This window comes from Letharia columbiana (genome assembly GCF_014066305.1).
Source record: "Letharia columbiana isolate WasteWater2 chromosome Unknown Sc0000076_s0, whole genome shotgun sequence".
Classification (NCBI taxonomy): Eukaryota; Fungi; Ascomycota; class Lecanoromycetes; order Lecanorales; family Parmeliaceae; genus Letharia; species Letharia columbiana.
The window spans coordinates 12,198-24,463 of NW_023501121.1; the positions used below are offsets into that span (position 1 = coordinate 12,198).

General features: G+C 48.4%; 7 protein-coding genes across 7 annotated transcripts; 2 read left to right on the forward strand and 5 right to left on the reverse strand.

Annotated features, from left to right (window-relative positions):
• Positions 1–2,755: 2,755 nt before the first annotated feature.
• HO173_012229 (uncharacterized protein) lies at positions 2,756–3,031 on the reverse strand (the record flags this gene model as incomplete). Its single annotated transcript, XM_037314101.1, has 1 exon — positions 2,756–3,031. The coding sequence occupies one exon, from the start codon at positions 3,029–3,031 to the stop codon at positions 2,756–2,758; it is 276 nt and encodes a 91-aa protein (XP_037158980.1).
• A 374-nt stretch (positions 3,032–3,405) lies between these two features.
• HO173_012230 (uncharacterized protein) lies at positions 3,406–4,038 on the forward strand (the record flags this gene model as incomplete). The annotated part of the gene is made up of 1 exon (XM_037314102.1): positions 3,406–4,038. One exon carries the CDS (start codon positions 3,406–3,408, stop codon positions 4,036–4,038), a length of 633 nt encoding a protein of 210 aa, XP_037158981.1.
• A 587-nt stretch (positions 4,039–4,625) lies between these two features.
• HO173_012231 (uncharacterized protein) lies at positions 4,626–4,925 on the reverse strand (the record flags this gene model as incomplete). Its single annotated transcript, XM_037314103.1, has 1 exon — positions 4,626–4,925. One exon carries the CDS (start codon positions 4,923–4,925, stop codon positions 4,626–4,628), a length of 300 nt encoding a protein of 99 aa, XP_037158982.1.
• A 2,011-nt stretch (positions 4,926–6,936) lies between these two features.
• On the reverse strand, positions 6,937–7,305 carry HO173_012232 (uncharacterized protein; the record flags this gene model as incomplete). Its single annotated transcript, XM_037314104.1, has 1 exon — positions 6,937–7,305. One exon carries the CDS (start codon positions 7,303–7,305, stop codon positions 6,937–6,939), a length of 369 nt encoding a protein of 122 aa, XP_037158983.1.
• A 110-nt stretch (positions 7,306–7,415) lies between these two features.
• Positions 7,416–8,228, reverse strand: HO173_012233 (uncharacterized protein; the record flags this gene model as incomplete). The annotated part of the gene is made up of 1 exon (XM_037314105.1): positions 7,416–8,228. One exon carries the CDS (start codon positions 8,226–8,228, stop codon positions 7,416–7,418), a length of 813 nt encoding a protein of 270 aa, XP_037158984.1.
• A 1,395-nt stretch (positions 8,229–9,623) lies between these two features.
• Positions 9,624–10,681, forward strand: HO173_012234 (uncharacterized protein; the record flags this gene model as incomplete). The annotated part of the gene is made up of 3 exons (XM_037314106.1): positions 9,624–9,963; positions 10,015–10,329; positions 10,389–10,681. The coding sequence occupies 3 exons, from the start codon at positions 9,624–9,626 to the stop codon at positions 10,679–10,681; spliced, it is 948 nt and encodes a 315-aa protein (XP_037158985.1).
• Positions 10,682–11,209: 528 nt separating this feature from the next.
• HO173_012235 (uncharacterized protein) lies at positions 11,210–11,661 on the reverse strand (the record flags this gene model as incomplete). The annotated part of the gene is made up of 2 exons (XM_037314107.1): positions 11,210–11,606; positions 11,654–11,661. The coding sequence occupies 2 exons, from the start codon at positions 11,659–11,661 to the stop codon at positions 11,210–11,212; spliced, it is 405 nt and encodes a 134-aa protein (XP_037158986.1).
• Positions 11,662–12,266: the final 605 nt, after the last annotated feature.

Consider the following 12,266-nt stretch of genomic DNA (forward strand, 5'->3'; position numbering starts at 1 on the left):
CATCAGTCCATATGTGCCACGTGACCCGACTGTCGACGTGGCGTATCAAGGCGACGCCATCCCAGTGCTTCAGGAAGGTGTCCCACCATAGCAAGTCTGCCCTCATATTGCCTGTGATCCGCACGATCACCGCAGGCCTTCGAAGGGCATCAAAAAGTCGCCTCAAGAATGCTCTTCCTGGAATTACGACTTTGGCAGCGAAAGAGAGGAAGCCGACCGCTGACTCGAGCTCCTGATGTGAGATAGTTGTTCTTTTTAGGAGGTCTTCCAGCGTGGTTCTCGCCCTGGCCAGCTTGTCCGGGGGGAGTCTCGCCTGCATGCGAATACTATCAAATTCGATTCCTAGGAACTCGGCTATGAAACCCAAAACATCCTTCGTGTGATTGATCTGAAGGCCCAATCCGCCACATAGGTGGTTGAATTGCTGGGTGTATGCAGTTGCGTCATCGCCTGGTGAGAGGATTGCGAAGGAATCGTCCAAGTAGTGGAGCACTACTCCCCATAGAAAGATCGCGATCAAGATCCAAGTGAGGGCCTTTGCGAAGAGATCGAATAGGAACGGTGACATGCGTAGTCCGAATGGTAGATATCGTTCTTTCCAATAGCGTCCATCGCAGTTCAAACCAAATAGCCATTGATCAGATGTAGCGACCGGTATGTGCCTGAAGGCGTCTTTGAGGTCTCTTTTGACGAATTGGGCCCCTGGGCCTTTCTGTAGCAGTGCTCCTACTGCGCCATCGTATGTAGCATATTCCAGTGCGCCCCAATCCTCCTGGATACCGTCATTGACTGAGTGGCCGTGTGGGAATGAGAGGTCGTGAATTCGCCTCCAACCTCCATCGTGTTTCGGTACCAAACCGAGCGGCGACCGGACGTACTGGGGCTCGTTTTGAGGGACAAACGGGTCAGGCGATGCTGTTGTAGCTGTTTTTGGAGGTCCGCCGGTAGTATTTGGGGTGCTTGACGTGCTGATAGGTGATAGTGGTTGCGGTAGGCTGGGATATGGCCTCGAAAACCTATTTATGAATTGCAAATTAAATAAGAATGCTTGGCAAAGCTGATTTAGCTCCGCCTCCGACTTTTTGTTAGCGTCATTATAGAAAATTGTAGAGAACGTACTTACCACTCTTGTAAAGGTCATAGAGAAGGTGGAGGATTTTGACTGATATTACGTAGTATTTCATTGTAACTACTCTATTATCTCCATAGTTAAATGCTCCAAATCTCGTTCAAATATATCAACTTGGCCGTTAAATATGTAGCCTGCAGTGCTCTGCTTGAAACCATCGTAAATCTATCACAGCCACTAACATCGATTGTATACTTTAGAAATCCTTCAAAATCGTTCTGAAAGACCGTCAATTCGTCTTGATACAGCCACGGCTTTTAACGCTGATAGTCAAGAAGAGCGTTTAAAGCAGCAGGTGAGAGGCTGCGGCATCGCCCTTGTGTATAAATATACCTGTCACGAGAAATCACGGTGTCACCATAGATAGCAAGGTTCCGCTCCCATCGATACGCCGTCGATACACTGAAATAGGCATCCGCAGCTACGGCTTCAGGTCGCCAATGGGATTCGAGTAAGAGTTGGGCACGCTGGCGTATATAGGGATCCTTTCTAAATGGTGGCATCGCGTCCGGAGTAGATTAAGGGCTGGCGATGTGGCTATTACACGCCTAGGTCAGAGGCAAAATACCAGAAAAAGCGTGTATACCCACTAGCTTCGATATCACGAATATTCAACTGAGGTAGCAGACGACAGTGGCTATTGCAAGAGTGGCAATTACGTTCTCTACAATTTTCTATGAATGACGCTAACAAAAAGTCGGAGGCGGAGCTGAATCAGCTTTGCCAAGCATTCTTATTTAATTTGCAATCCATAAATCTTGGCGCCCTTCCGAAGAATAGCCGAAAGCGTCTTGGCAAAATTCAGGTCCGGATGATCCTTCAACCATTTGGACCAACCATTGACTATCAACGGTCCTTGATAGAGCAGACCCGGGTCCAGTGGATCGTACAGCGCGTATGGGAACCCCTCAGATATGCACTGCACTTGGAAACACGATTGCCCAGTGGCAATTGATTGGAGCTACTCACAGCTGAGTTTTGGGCCTTAGGGCACTTATCTGACGAGTGATTTTGCTGACAGATTCAACAGATATGTGAGTAGATGCAACGCTCGCGAAAACAGCTACCTCTATTGGAATTCTTGCAAATGCCAGTTCCTTCGGCTGCAGCGGGCTTGTTGGGGCCAGACCCACCGGAATTTGGCTTGCTATTGCCCGCATGAGTCCTTTTGGGCACGAGAAGGTCTCTGCAGCTCGGATCGTCCGCTTCCCAGGCCTTAGGATCGTCCTGGCCACCCTGAATTATTGGACTTTATGGAGGATGAAGGATTGATTGTCTATGGGGTGGTATGTAGGCTACTTATACAAGTATACCATGTGAAGCCTATGCTAATTTGCCACCTGATTGCCACCATGAGGGGTAGCTACAACACACTATGGTGCTGCAGCAGATTCCAACATTAATGCGCGCAGTAACAAAGGCGAGGTGAAGTTACGAGGATGGAGTCAAATGTATAGGTGTTTACAACCGCAATAGGCGAATAGCATACAAATGGTGACTTTGGTAGAAGGTATATCATGCAACCTCGGACGGAACCAAACGACACTTGACACTGTTAACTTAATAAGCTTAATAAGGTTAATAATGATCAGTGGTCCGGATGGGGGAGCTGGTTACAATTTGGACTCACGTCCGCTCATCCATGATGCTGCTCTTGGGCGGAAAACTAAACATCCGTGACGGTGATGGAAAACTGGTGTACTGTTGGCGGTCATCGATAACGCCGCAATCGATGCCTTTAGCTCCCATTCGAGGAAGAGCCGGTAGCTCTTCGTCCTCTTCATTGGGACCAGCCCTACGGACAGAGATGACCCAACCGGACTCTAGTCTTGCTGCTGCCCGAGCTATCCAGCCAAGGAAACATCGCAGTACCTCTGTCCGTACAGATGATACGAGTTGCATGTCCACTGGTGTGTCACCTTACTCAGGCTCATGTTTATGCAGTTGCTAAGACTTAGACGGTACCACCTGCAGCAACGCTGACTCTTAGCGGCAACTTCAGCTCTGATAGGTCGGATGCGCAACACAGTATCTATGATGACCCAATAGAAGCGGCCCGCTAAAAATCCCAGGGTCCTGTGAATGAGGAACTCGTTGTTAGATTTGGCAGGCATCTTCAAGAGTTGAAGCGAAAGCATAAATAGGCCGAGTTGCGGGAGCATAACCTCTGTCAGCAGTGCGGGGATGCACCCAGTGAGCCAGTGGTTGCCAATTGCCTTCATGTGTTTTGCAGGGAATGCTCAACTCATTTGCACCACAGGGCAGCCGAACAAGATATGGACGGGGTAGCTTGCCCAAAATGCGAGAAGACCATGACGGAGACACAGCCTTGGGAAGGTCTGAAAAAGTTCCGGCAGGTTGCTTTGTGGGAGGCTGGTCGCTACGTTGGTAGGAGAGATGACCGGAAGATTAAGAAAGACTACATTGACCTCGAGGACGAAGACACAGATCCACAAGCCTCAACATTCACGGTCGCCCAGAAGGAATTTCTCTTAAAGTCGATCAACAGCTTAATGAGGCACAGGTACGGCGAATGCTTTCGAAACTGTCTCAGTCCCACCTCGGAACTGAAAGCTCTCCGTACAATGAGGGAAAAACTTCAGGATGGTCTTTGTCCTTCCATTGAGGTCCTCAGAGCAGATTTTGATCGAATGGAGCAAACGTATCCACTTGGGGATGCTTACCACCACATACGTACCGAGCAGGCTCGAAGCCTTCGGACTGTTTTTGAGACATGCATGGGCGAATACCCTGGAAAGTGTGAGGACTTGGCCCCTCGAAAGAAAGCGAAGGCGAGGAAGCCTAAGGCCCCGTCTGCTGGAACCACTGCGCGAGCAGAGGCGTCTTCCCCGCCGCGAGCAGCAAAGACTGCGATGCAGGGTAAGAGATATCCCAGAGACCACTGGTGATTCCGGAAAGTATGGTTTTAGCCTTGAAGCGAACGGCATGTGTAGAGTACGCAATCAACTACAGAAGATAATCCTCTCTGGTAATTAGATTTGGAAGAATATAGAAGCCAAGCATTCAACATATAGTGGCGGAGCAGCGTAGACTTTGAAATATTACCACTGCGTATAAGATGGTGATAGTAGATACGGCAGGAAAAGCAGAAGCTGAGAAGGGTTTCAGCCCCGAACCCGTTGGCTTTTCGGAGCCGCATGCAGTAAGAAGCAATTATTCAGAGAGAGGCATCAGGTCAGTTTAGCAAAGTAGTCGATAGATTCTACCCTACACGGGCAGCCATCATGCCAGGTTCGTGAAATCCTAAGCCATCCCGATCTAACTCTTCTGAACCACTGCCGGCGGCTCACTTGCCGACACATCTCCAAGCTTCCTGTTGGTAAGTACTTGGTATTGCAGTTACTTGTATAATGAGACTTATCACTAGATATAGTATTCTTAATGATGTCTAAGGAAGAAGGATATCTATATACAGGAAACGCCTTCATATACCAATGACTAGGCCGAATGAGTACTAGCGTAAGCGAGTGTTGAGTTACCGACACTTTCCTTCCTCCGGAAACGCCCTCAAGAGATCCATGAATTTATCAATCGGAGCCGCCAGCATCGCCGCGAAGTTCTCGAAGTATGGCTTGTTTGGCGCCGATGGGTGAGATCGTGTAGGAAGTATAAGCTTCGTCTTCTCGAAGTAGTTGGCAAGACTTTTGCTCTCCTCCCTTGTCAAGATTTCTTCGAGCCTGGGCATATCCTCATTGCTTTCATGCTCAATGTGCTTGTGCAGGTCCGTCATGAGGATGTCGAGAAGTGGGAAGAAGTCTTTGTTGTCGGGGCTCATGTCTTGGAGTTTGTAGAGGTTTTTCTTCATCTAGTGGCGGTTAGATATAGCCTCATCCCTCTGAACCGATACCAGGGCTGGCAATGGTGGACCAAGTAACTGGTCCACTACCCGTGGAACCGTTAGTTTCTCGTAGTTGATGGTGCGGTTTAAGGTCTACCAGTTGGTAGTTGATGTAGTTCTAACCTTAAAACCAACTGGTTCAACTGAACTGATAGTGAAGTAGTTTATAATAATTTTTTAAAAAGTCGGTAATAGGCTGACATTTTATAGGGCTGAAGTAGGGCTGAAATGGGGATTTTTAGCGATTTCGAAATAGATAAGATTACTTAGCAAAAAAATCGCGCTCAGCCTCCGACTTTGCTATCGGGCTAATTACCGAATCATACCCCGAAACTATGAATCCTTACCGAATCATACCCCTAATTACTGAATCATACCCCTACACCAAAATTTGGGGTATGATTCGGTAAGGATTAATTGCTTGGGGTATGATTCGGTAATTTACCAAACTTGCTGTGTAGACTATTGGGAGTGAAGACTGTGTGTGAGAGTCACAGACTGGGTGTAGACAGGCTGGGGGGCCAAATTTAGCCTACTGTCTACTTAGGTTCAAATAGGGGTGTCTGGCTGTCAAGCGCAAAAAAGCCTGGTCCCGGGGGTGTCTGCGCTTGACAGCTAGATACCCCTATTTGAATCTAAATAGGGCCCCCGTAGGGCCCCCGTGAGGGCTGCTGCTAACACCCACTCGGCTTTCGTCTGATGTATTTAAGCTGGTAGGTCACGATCGGAGATATTTCCTCTTTTCTATGGTCGGATGGCCCAGGTCGCGAATTTTCTCCTTTGCGATTTTTATCATAAATGGCAAATTACCGAATCATACCCCAAGTAATGGCAAATTACTGAATCATACCCCTAGGGGTATGATTCAGTAATTAGGGGTATGATTCGGTAAGGATTCATAGTTTCGGGGTATGAATTAGTAATTAGCCCCTTTGCTACCAAAAATACATAAAAATTCAGGAGAAACCATGTTTTTCTTATCTAGATTCATGAATTTTTATTATTCATTAATCTTGTTTATATTAAAGTTATACTAATTTATTAATTCTATTACCTTTTTTTTCAGATTAATTTTAAGAGAATCTTTTTAATAACCTTGATATTGTATAGAAGAGTACGTTTACTTCGTCACTTTACTTAATAAAAATAAAAATTCAATTTAAAAAAACTTGATAAAAAAAATTAATAGAACTTGTTAAATAAACTAGATTTTATATAGAAAAGACTTCTTAATAATTAATATTCATAAATTTAGATAAGAAAAACATGATTTTTTTTTGGATTTTTTGGATTTTTGGTGGCAAAGCCGGAGGGGGGCGCGATTTTTTTCATTTCGAAATCGCTAATTAGCGTATTCAAAAACATCTGGAATGCTTGGCACCGGAGATCTTTCACACCACACACCCAAAATCGGACTGTAGCATAGAAATCTCTCCGCAAAATTATTCAATAACACTGCTATCGTTAGTATAGGTCCTAAATGAAAAAGAGTGAGCCTATACTGAAGTCTTGGCATGTTCCTTAGCCCCCCATTTATCTATTTTTAAGCTTCTTAAGCAGAGGCTATTTCAGTAGTTATGGGGATGTACTCTAGTTCTTGCTGCGACGGCGAGTGAGGGGCGGCGACGGCGGCGGTTCGATGGCTGCTGCGTTATTGATGCGTTTAGGAGGCATGGCTGAGGTTTATAGCTTCAAAATTGACCAAAGGCGACTATTTGCGATGTGACTACTTGATTTGAATGATTTTGCGGAGAGATTTCTATGCTACAGTACGAATTTGGGTGTGTGGTGTGAAAGATCTCCGGTGCCAAGCACTCCAGATGTTTTTGAATACGCTAATTTGTCACGGTACGCCAAGGCCTCCTCCAGAGCTACCACCCAATTGGGCCTAGCGTGGCTTGGCACCGCACATATCTGCCCCGCAGGCACATAGAATAATGAACATCTTTTACACCACACATGAATTCATGACCCAGTCATCCTTTCCCTTGACAGCTAATTGGTTTTCAATATATGGTAGTTGGTGCAACTTCGATTTCCAAAATTCTAACAGTTGGTGCAATTTGCCCTCCAAAACCAACCATTTCCACCGTTGCCAGCCCTGACCAATACACGCACCGCCATATGCTGCTCGCGGTCCACGTCGGCCATCTCCTTCCCCTTTTGACTCTGGCAAGGTGCTCGCAGTCTTGATGTTGTCGGAGTACATGTCGATGGCTCCGTGGTCAGCACCAATGGCTTCGGAGATGGTTCGTTGGTTCTCGTCATAGGCAGGGTCGCCTGCCAGCTTTGCTACGACAGGTTCCAGTGCTGACATGTTGATCGTAGGTCGTAGGTGCTATGAAGGTGTAGAGCGAAAATGGAGATCAGTCTATCTTGAAGTCTACGGGAACTGGACCCAGTCTATGATTTTGCCAGTCCCCGTCCTCAAGTACAAATTTGATCCTCATTGTGCCTATTACCATCACCACCGCCGCCTCTACCGCTTCCGCCATAATATCCACCGCCATTATCACCCCTGTCCCCGCCATAGCTATCTGCTATCTGCCCATCACTCCGTGAACCTCCTTCTTCTACCACTCTACCTTCTTTCTCGGTGCCATTCTCCTCCTGCTCAGCATACTCCTGAGATAACCAAACTCCCAAGCCGCCTTCGCCCACAGGAACTTGAGTGGCTGTGCCGCCATTATTTTCCTTAGGCGGCACTCGGAGTCCCTGCCGTCGCCGGCCTTCTTGGGCTCGTCGGGTTAGGTGTCTGCTCAATTGGTAGTCGGTTCCCTTAGTTTCGGGCTCGTCGCGCCATAAGCCGAAGAGGTTAAGCTTGGACAAGACGGTCGCACTCGGTATTTCGGACTCGTGTTCTGACTCGACAGAGAGCACGGTTGGATACACTGCCGCTGCGCCAGAGGAAGGTTTTGCTGTATTGCTTCGATCTTGTACAGCTCTGGTCGGAGCATGTGGCCATGAGCTTAAGGACCTTGGGCAGCGCAATGCTACGGTTGGCGGGATTTTCAAGACAACTCGACCAAGGGATGGTACTACCAACATTTCGTTCAATCTTTCGATATGGAACGCTTGCAGTGTTATAAAGATGTGGAAGTAAGGGTTCAAGCCTGCAAATTTATGCATTTTCGAAATTTCGTGGGCCACGATAATGAGTATTTCCGGGTCAGATCGGATTTCTGTGAGCAAGTCTTGAGGTAACCACAGCAACATCTCATGACCCAGAAGGTTCAACATCACTATTACTACTGCGTGTAACCAGGTTTTCTTTCTAGTGCCCTTTTAAGTACCAATTTTTGACAATATTCTTCCAATGTTATTAGCTGATCCTTTGCCTATCAACCCACCTTAAGGCTATTGATTACTCTTGCATCATGGCGGCATCACGGGCAGTTTTCCGTTTTCCCGGCAAATCACCAACGTTGACGCCCTTCTAATCTGTTCATTGAACAGTTCCTTCTACATTTTGATGCTGTCCTACCTACGCTACGCCTCAACAGCTCGTGCTAAGCCTGGTGCCTCACCTCCAAAAAGAAGCTCCTTCACGGTGATCGAATACTACAAAAGAGGAGTAGTCTTCCGTTCGGGAAAGTATTTTGGAGAGAAGGGTCCAGGACTTCGGTGGAGTTTTCCGGTCTTCAACGAGGTTCGCAATGTGGATATGAGGACTAGGACCATCCAAATTCCATCCCGGGAGCTTATGACTATACATGTGGTTGTTGCTGCTTCTTGTAAAGGTTGGAGGTCCTTTGAACGCGCTCTGCAGTATTGAGATATTGCGATGCCGCTGTCAATGGAGCCGCTCAGGGATTCGGATGGCCCATTCTCTCCTTCTTGCCTGGAAATCTGAGAGACTGATCTGCAGATTTACGATAGACGTCAGTGCGCGACCAACTTTCCCGTGCAGTATTCGACGAAGTGTTACACGATCGAAACTGACAGCCAAATGGTAAGCATATCTTGCTTTAACGTTCAATGGAAGTCGAATGCACCGAATGCTTAATTACCAACCTCACTGATCGGAGCTGTTGCAACGTCATGTCTGCCACTCGTCACGAGTAATCCCTGAGATTACATCCTCCCCTACTAGACTTTTTCGTACCAGCGAAGACACCACGACACCGTCAATTCTCGTAGCAAGATTGAAATCCAAGTGTCCTCCTAGATACCCCTTCTTCTGGTTCGTAGCGAACTCGCCCGCAGCTAATCGAAGCCTAGTAGGTCCAAAGCGGAGAAGGCGTAGCAGGCCGTCCCCACCGATAGAGAACCGTGAGTAGATACGTAAAGTGAGTATGGCGTGAAGTGAATGATTCTTACAGCAAGGTGGTGAGATCGTAAAAGGACTAGTGTAGTCAGGCAGCGGCGGGTATTTCACCGCCCTCTCGCTCCTCTTCTTTCTCCTTCAATCTTCTTCACCCTCGCTCCTCTAACGACAAGATCTTTACGAGCTCCAAACTCTGCATCACATCTTCGTACGACAGCGACATCACCAAATCATCATCATCAGTGCTTCCAGCAACTTCTCACTCCAAATCCCACTGTACCTCCCCCAACTCACTTTGTTCTTGCTTGCGAACCTTCAAATCTCTCACCAAGGCTCGTAACAGCTCCTCACGACCCTTTTTTCTCATCATGGCAACCTCCTCCACCTCCGCTACTCTGCGAGATCAGCTGGGTCAAGCTACCATCGGCGGCGGCGGTAAAGACCCTAGAGAACCTGGCAGCTTCGACCCGTTCCAGCCTTATGAGAAGGACTCGGCCAAGATGACTCCAGCCCAGAAAGAACGCCGCCGTCAGTCGAAGAAGCTTCGTCGTAAGCAGTCACGAGACCTACGTCAGTCCTCGGATGCTGCTACTACGACTTCGAGCAAAGCTCGCACGAAGCCACCACTTCCTCAGAAGTGGACCGGAGTGGACTCTGAACCTGAAGATTTCACGACTCCGCGTGCGGCCTTGGCCAAACCAGCTCGCGGTAAGTCTGCAACTCTGCTGCGAAGCCTTTGCTAACCCGATGTTACCGTAGCACCAATGCAACCGACCGCTTCCGAGGTGGCCCTGCTTCAGGCGGACACCAAAAAGCTTCGGTCCATCTACTCACTACCAGTCACGCAAACCCTCATTCGGTGGCGGGCCTCTCGCGGAATCACCGGCGGCAATCACCATAGCTATTCTGAAGCCATGACCGCACACATTCGTGGTTACCTTGCCGCGACCCCTTGCGAGAGCTGTCAGAGAGGCGGCGGCCCCTTCCTAGATTGCGTGTTGATTGATACGAGCGACCTGAATAGCGCATGTACCTGTTGTTATTGGGGTGGTCAAGGTAGTCGATGCACTTTCCGTAAGTCATCATTGTTTGTTCGACATAGCTCGCGGCGAGATTTATCTAACATGAGATAGACGAGCCTTCACGCGCTCCTGCGGTTCCGCAACAACACATGATGGAGGGCTTCGCGCTGCCTGTAGGCCGCGACTACGACAATTCCCTGGATATCCTGGAAGTGGCTGAGAGAGCTGCGCTTCTTACTGCGCGCCTTTGCAACAGAGCTCGTCGGCTTGCCCGCAACGAGCCTGTGTCTGCTTTGGCTGCTCGTGGCCGCGGTCGTCACTCGAGCCGTAGCAGCGCTCGCAACACCTCTTCCGGCAGTGCAGACCAGGGCGACGAAGACGAGGTTAAGGAGGAGTCGGAGTGAGCTGAGGTCTTGGTTCGATTTTCGGGTTCGTGGCGAGCAGTAGTGGATAGCAAGTGGTTTTATTTTTCTTCTCATGGCGAGCTTTAACAACAGCTCCACAAGACACTTTCCTTAGGTGCGATCATGTAACTAGAACTAGATAGCATCATGCTATCAAGGACTTTCCTTCTCCCAACTTCTTTCTAGTGCTCTCTTGCGGACCCTCTCGCAATTTATGATCTTTCGTACCCGCACGCTCTCGCACACTAACAGACTGATCCGTAACAGATAGGTTCTCTGCCGCTACCTTTCCCCCCCGAGCTTTACCTTTCCTCTTACGAGTCTTTCTCGACTTCGAAACAGATAGCTTCTCTGCAGGTATCCCTTTTCCTATCGCGCGAACTCTCTCTCGAAGCTTTCCACTCATCCCCAGCAGGTCTCACAACATCCCCACCAGTACTCTGGCGGTCTCACGATCATCTCGACTCACTCTCCTAAGCTCCCTAATCCATCTCAAACCCATCCCCAACATCTATCAAGCTCTCTCGGTCATCTCCCGAGTCTGTCATACCATCTCCCTTGCTCTCTACGAATCCCTTCGAAGGTGTTTGTAGAGTTGCCGGCAAGGGGGGTTGCAGTTTTGCTCAATCCCGCGACGAGATGGTTGGTATTGGTCCTCGGTATTGGTCCTCTCCAAGGCGGTGGTCTAGGTACCTGAATAGGTATCGCCAAAGTTGGTACCTTGTTAGCTGCGGGATTGCTGGCTGCCGGGGTAAGTCGTCGCGCAGTCTTTTTCACCACCTGGCGAGCTTGCACGGCCTTCTTTCGGCCTCGTATGATAGTGTCTCGCTGAAGACTATTGTTAATATCCTCCCCTACTAGCGGTCTTTGTACACCGATACGATCAGTTCGTTCTGCCAATTCATTGTACGTGGGAATGTTGTCGCTATTTTCCAGGTTCAACTCGGCTTCGATTTCTGGTGATTCCAGTACCTTAGCATTTTCGCGGCCTAGTGCTGTCTCGCGTAACGTCCCATGAAAACTACACGCACAAATGAGTTCTAAATGATGATTGGCTGGGTCCTAAGGCCCAGCCGCACGCAGACAGCGGTCCACTATGCAGCTCAGCCCTAGGAAAACTCCCTCTACGTAAGGTAGAAGACCTGGAGTCTAAGTACAAGAAAACGCTAAAAAACAAGGCGCGGGTGGGTGGGAAAAGTGTAAAAACCTCTTCTTGCGACGAGAGGAACAAGAATGAAGAGCAAAAAACGGGGGGGAACACCGCCTATTTAAGGCTCTTTTAATATGGCAATCTCGGCTATCCTGCCATAAGTGTGCTGTGCCTCTCCCTCACTAGCCCCCAGTCAAGCTGTGGCGAGAAGGTTCTTGGCAGTATTAGCGTGTGCAGAAAACGTTGGAATACTTGGCACTGAGAAAATCACACACACACTATCAAAAGTAGTACTGAATAGATGAATCTTCTCCTATATCGCATTCTACCACCTTCCTCTACTATATATCGTGTTGCTATATAATTGGGGGTTCCTGATGCTTTAGTCAGAGGCTTTAAGGCAGACTTGAAGGTATTTAAGTCTTAATGGCGATA